Genomic DNA, 5,608 nt, shown 5'->3' with positions numbered 1-5,608 from the left:
TGGGTCCCATGCTAATGATTAAAATTGTAGGTAATTAATTTGCCACATCACCAGTGCTTAGGATATCGCCACTGATATATATGCGTGTTTGTGTGTGCGCGTGTTATTAAAATCTACATCAACTTTGCTACCTCGATTCATCAATTTTTCTAGTGCAGCAAAGAAACACCACTCATCTTTCTCAATGCCATGGTCGAGCTTCATGCAAGAACTCCACCTTAATTTCTTGAACCCAAAATGATCCAGTACATGAATTTTGTGGCATTAAACACCAATCCGTGGTAGAAGAAATTATTAAGCCATAATGTCAAGACCAATGCGAATTTTACCTCTAGGATTTGTAGCCAGAACTTGATCTATCTCAAAATCAAGGCCTCAAAAGAGTCATCATACTTTCTCTTGTAAGTCAAAGCAATTCTTGCAATCGTAGTTTCCTGGACTTTTCCTTTTCTATATAAAAAAAAAAAAAAAGAGCCCAACCCTGAGGGTCACCACTGCTCCGCCCCTCTCTTAGAGCTTTGTGAGGAGGGTAAATCGCGGGATATGCCCCAACAGGCAAGGAAACAAAAGCTACATGTACACTATACCTACAAGGAGTCCAATTCCATGTCTCGGGAATCGAACCCCTACACCGCGACTATCAGCAAGGCGTGAGATAACCTCACTCCTGTCCTTTATACCACTGGGCTATGCCCCGGAGGGCGACTTTTCCTTTTCTATATGAGATGTACTGTGTGCATAGAGGAAGGGTTCTTCAGAACACACATAATAGGGGGTGAATGGATTTTTTTTACAATATTTTACTCACATGGACAGTCTCATATGAGTGGAAAGGAACCACTTCTTTGTACAAATGGAAAACCTCTTTGTATTCAGGCACTTGTATTTTTTGTAGGTATAGAGATCGCACGTAATGCTGGTTTTTAGTGTTGTAAACCACAGGCTTTGTGGCAATGGAGTTGGCCCCACGTCATTAACCTATGATTTGGGGTGGCATCACCTTCTCGAGAATGGCTCACATCCCTTCAGCACGACTCGATGTGATTTGTTGTCACTTATAAATGTGTAATTTGTGACTAAATCTACAATCATGACCTGCATTTTATGAGGGTATTTGATGGGGATTAAAATTTAATTTTTTAATAAATTGCGATGAAAGTTTTTAAAATATGTGATTGAAAAGTTGTGGGATCTATGATGTCCTCTAATTTGTGATTGTGATATTCTCTGATTTGCAATATTGTAAAAAGCGATGTCTAGGCAATTTTTGTGATTTGCAGTGTTATAAAAAATGACGCTCAAGCGCGAAGCTGAGCATGAGGCCCCGCCTCATGCTTTTTTTCTTTTTATTTATTTATTTTTTGGCGCTCTTTTACGCTTTAATTATTAAATAATTTTTAGATTAATTTAAAAATTTTAAATAATAATAAAATAAGAAAATATGTTTTTACGCCTAGTCCCATGCTTGGCTTCCATGTTTAGCTACGCTTTACGCTTTTTAAGAATACTAGTGATTTGGTTTAGTACGTAATTGCGATCATAGATTATATATTATCGTGACCTTAACCTAATTAATTGATACCACCTGATTTTTGAAAGGATTTTTGCAAGTTTCAAAGTCTATCTTTAAATGTGGGTAATTATGTATTTTTCCCTATTTTTTATGGAAAATTTGACTGGGCTTCTGACCCGACTCTATGATGGCCATGTTTGGCTGGACAGTTTCAAACAAGGCTCTTTCGATATACCTACGAAAAACGGACCAAGTTCATCCGTCCGTTCTAACGGGTGGTCTTTCGTCAGCCACGATCGCTAAAATCCCCAGCACCAGGAAACTGGTCATCACTCAAGTCATAGTGTCAGAGTCCTTTTCTTCTTCAAAATATGAAGTAGAGTTGAAGGTTTACAATCGTACAAGTGATATATCAAGTATTTGCAATAAATCCATGTACTGGAAGTTGTATTCCTTTTTTACCCATCTAGATTCTTGAGAAAGAAGATGAATTATTGCACATGGAATTCAAGAACAGGAAGAGTTGTGATATAGTGGTGGACCCATGGAGGTAATTTCAACAATTTCATCATCACCATCATATGTTTTTACATTGGAATATGGCCATTGCAAATGCTATCACTCTTCCAAGATTGTAGCCAAGAAGAGTAAGAAGCCCCAAACTCTTCATCGTAAGGTAGTTTCTTTTTTCCCTCTTCGTTAATCATAGTTGCAGGTTTATTTATTGGTAAAGCTTTGCTTATGAAGTCTTCTTTTGGAAGACATAGATAAGAAGAGATAATGTGGTGATTTTAGCTGCCTTCTTCTTAATTTTGAAGAAAGCTGCCGACAGTTTTTAAAACAGTGTATAAAAAGTGATGGGATTCTGTCATATTTCATGGGAATTGTAATGGGAAATTCTGTCCAAGGAAATGTACTTGAAGAGAGTTGGGGACATATCTTCACTTCTATAGAACTTTGAAGAGAAGGAACAAATATGAAACTTTGTCTACGAGTAGAATAGATTATCCGAGAACTAATGGAATCGAAAAAAGATTCAATTACTCGCTTGTAAATATTACAAGAAGCTAAAATTATCAATCTTTTAAGATTAAAGGGTTCAGTAGAGGATCCTATGCTTTGTTATGAATACAGATAGGTCAGCCATGGCACTTTCAACTTTATGTCACTTTGGAGCATATCCAATTGATCATACCCACTCCTGAGTCCTGCTTGCATTAAATATTTTATGCACGGTTTCACTTTAGAAGCTGGTCAATCGATGCCTAATAAATTGTTTTACTCTTCTTAGTAACAGACTAACAGCAATACATTTCACTGGGTAATGGTTGCCAAGTTTTCCTTGAAATAAATATTGTGATGCCTAGCGTACATTTTGCCAAATCACTTGCATTGACTTTGTATGAGTCTCATGAAAGAAAAAACCTTTTCTGTGCCAAGGGCTGTTATAATGAGAAAGAGTAATTTGCTATGGAATCCCAATGAATACTGCATGTTGCTCATTACTGGCAGATTGCTTATTTTAAAACAATCAACTTAAATCTAAAACCATTGAGGCTTTGTAACTGAATGCTTGCTTTTTGGTGTGCAAGTCCAAGGATGGCTGAGCCTGAGGTCACTTTTTTATTCCCTTTGTGTGAAGCACATTTATCTGTAATTACTGCATTGTTTCTCATAGGATTCCGAGCCGTCTGCTCCAAGAATTACATCAAATGTGAAGCAGAATTTGCAGTTCTTAAGACTATGGAAGGTCTGTACCTGGCTGAGACCTATAATGTGTTTATGATTGAAGATTCTTCTCTTTCTTGTTTCATTGACTGCCTTTCTTTGTTTTGAAACTTATAGGATTTTCAAAAACGAAAATCTAACACCCCAAGGCCTTCTACTAGTTATCGCAAAAAGAAGGTTGAGAAGGAAGAAATTCCTGAAGAAACGGAGCTCTATCGTGATCCGACTTTGACCCTTTACTAGTAATATTTTTTCCAGGTCTTGTTTCACATCAGTATGTTACTCTGGTTTGTCTAATTGGACACCGTCTAAAGAATGGGTGGGTTTTACTTCGTTATGTAACAGTACAAATCAGGGTATGGAGACTGCAATCCCTGTCTTGCTTGTTGATGGATATAATGTATGTGGGTATTGGGAAAAGTTGAAGAAGCATTTTATGAATGGAAGACTTGACATTGCTCGCCAAAAGCTTATTGATGAACTGTTAACCTTCAGTATGCTAAGAGGTTTGTGCTTTAGTTCTTCTTTATCAGGTGTTCTGTCAGTTCTTCTTTAACATGTTTGAACAAAGTAATAAAATTTAACTTGGACATTGCTTGCTGTGAATATGGATAGTATCAATCTGGCATTTAAATGATTTCATGCCTGAGCTGAACATATCCCTATTTCATCATACTCTGTAACTTTCGTGATTATTTTGCTCGTTTGTGGCGCATATTCATCAAACCTTTTGACTTTGTTGAAATTGTAATAAATGATTCCTATGATGTAGAAGTGAAGTTAGGACATAAATAATGGAGGCATGATTTGGATTTCCACCTTTCACATAACACTAAATCATTAATGATAGGGAGGCAGATGATCTTCAAGATTGCTCACATTACTTGATACATGTTACTCTTGATCTGGTATTTTCTTGTTAGTCAAACTTCAAGTGCCCTTTGATTATCCTTCAGAATCTTTCATTTGGAAATTCAAGTCCCTTTTAAGATATAAGCTTTATTTGGTCAATGGTTCATGAAGTATTTAATGCTAATGATCTGTAAAAAGAGCGGCTATCACACAAGGCTTTTTCTCCCTTTTTTTCATGTTTTAGCAGAGTAATGAAAAACATTACATCGTTATATGCATTGCACTTCTAGTTTGATATTCGTTATTATGTTTTTTTGTGCTTTGAGGTCTCTGGTCCTCTTTTCTGTGATGCTTCCTTTCTATCACTAAAATTCTTCTTGTATCGATAAAAAACAATTTTTCTATCCTTTATATTGAGAATATTAATTCAATGACTTATTTCCCTCATTTTCTGATAATTATCTACGTTGATGCTTAAGATTTACCTTCTCAATGTGGCTTATTGCCTTATATTTTATTGGAACTATTGTTAGATTTATACCATGTTTTATCTGTTTTTTCGCATCTAGAATACCCCTTGGTATATGTGTTTATCTTATGACTAGGTGCTGATCAAATAGCTGTTTACATAGTAAATACTATTATCACCCTGATACGCAGTCTCATTTCACTATTTTGAAACATCTACAGAGGTAAAAGTGGTGGTCGTATTTGATGCCATGATGTCTGGCCTGCCAACACACAAGGAAAATTTTTCTGGGTGAGATTCTGTAAGCATTGGTACCACCCCTTGTGTTCATTTAACGTTATTTGGCGCTGCAACTCTTGCTTCTATTTCTTTTTATGTTTCTGCAATATATATATTTTGGCAGTAGAAGCTGGTTTCAGCTGTCAATTTCTTCTTTGACTAATAAGACAACATTCACTTTTGGCTCTGCATGTCTCGATATTCTTATGTATTGATAAAGGACCATTGCTTTCTACAAAATCAATGAAATTGTAGTCATATTGATTATTCTTTTCAGTCTTGTACTCCTTGAATGCAGAACATCTGTACCTAGCTGTAACTTTGTATCATATTTTTACTCTGCCCTTATATATCTCCATTTTTGTCAAGGTCTAAATGCTCTCATCTTTTTACCACAGTTTTTGACCTACAATAACAGAAAAAAGGATTCTTTATTTTAACTCTCAACCTCTAAATTCTTCCTCCATCTTTATCTCTTTTTGGTAACCTGTCTTCAATAAATCATTTAAAAGTTTGTTAACATCTAGATTTATGATTTTGCAGTATTGACATTGTGTATTCAAGTGAAACCTGTGCTGATGCATGGATTGAGAAAGAGGTGAAAAAGATAATCAATTTTTTATTTTATTTTATTTTATTTTATTTATTTATTTATTTATTTTTTATTTTTTTTAAAGAAGTCCTGATACAAGATTTTCTTTCTTAGAATAAGCTATGTTGGATAATTAATTATCTGGGTTGCTTCTAGTATGATACATTCAACTCCA

General features: G+C 35.3%; 1 protein-coding gene across 1 annotated transcript; it reads left to right on the top strand.

Annotated features, from left to right (window-relative positions):
* The first annotated feature begins 1,757 nt into the window (after positions 1–1,757).
* Positions 1,758–5,562, top strand: LOC111410758. The gene is made up of 6 exons (XM_023041272.1): positions 1,758–2,189; positions 3,192–3,263; positions 3,359–3,483; positions 3,587–3,747; positions 4,784–4,853; positions 5,385–5,562. The coding sequence occupies exons 1-6, from the start codon at positions 2,058–2,060 to the stop codon at positions 5,545–5,547; spliced, it is 723 nt and encodes a 240-aa protein (XP_022897040.1). The 5' UTR covers positions 1,758–2,057; the 3' UTR covers positions 5,548–5,562.
* Positions 5,563–5,608: the final 46 nt, after the last annotated feature.

The sequence above is a fragment of the Olea europaea genome, chromosome 15, assembly GCF_002742605.1.
Source record: "Olea europaea var. sylvestris chromosome 15, O_europaea_v1, whole genome shotgun sequence".
NCBI classification, from domain to species: Eukaryota; Viridiplantae; Streptophyta; class Magnoliopsida; order Lamiales; family Oleaceae; genus Olea; species Olea europaea.
This window is presented reverse-complemented; position numbering and strand designations above follow the sequence as displayed.

Coding starts and splice junctions, on each gene's coding strand:
- LOC111410758 (XM_023041272.1), top strand. CDS start 2,058: ATGGAGGTAATTTCAACAATTTCATCATCACCATCATATGTTTTTACA. Junction 3,264..3,358: donor AGTTCTTAAGACTATGGAAG/GTCTGTACCTGG, acceptor TGAAACTTATAG/GATTTTCAAAAACGAAAATC. Junction 3,748..4,783: donor AACCTTCAGTATGCTAAGAG/GTTTGTGCTTTA, acceptor AAACATCTACAG/AGGTAAAAGTGGTGGTCGTA.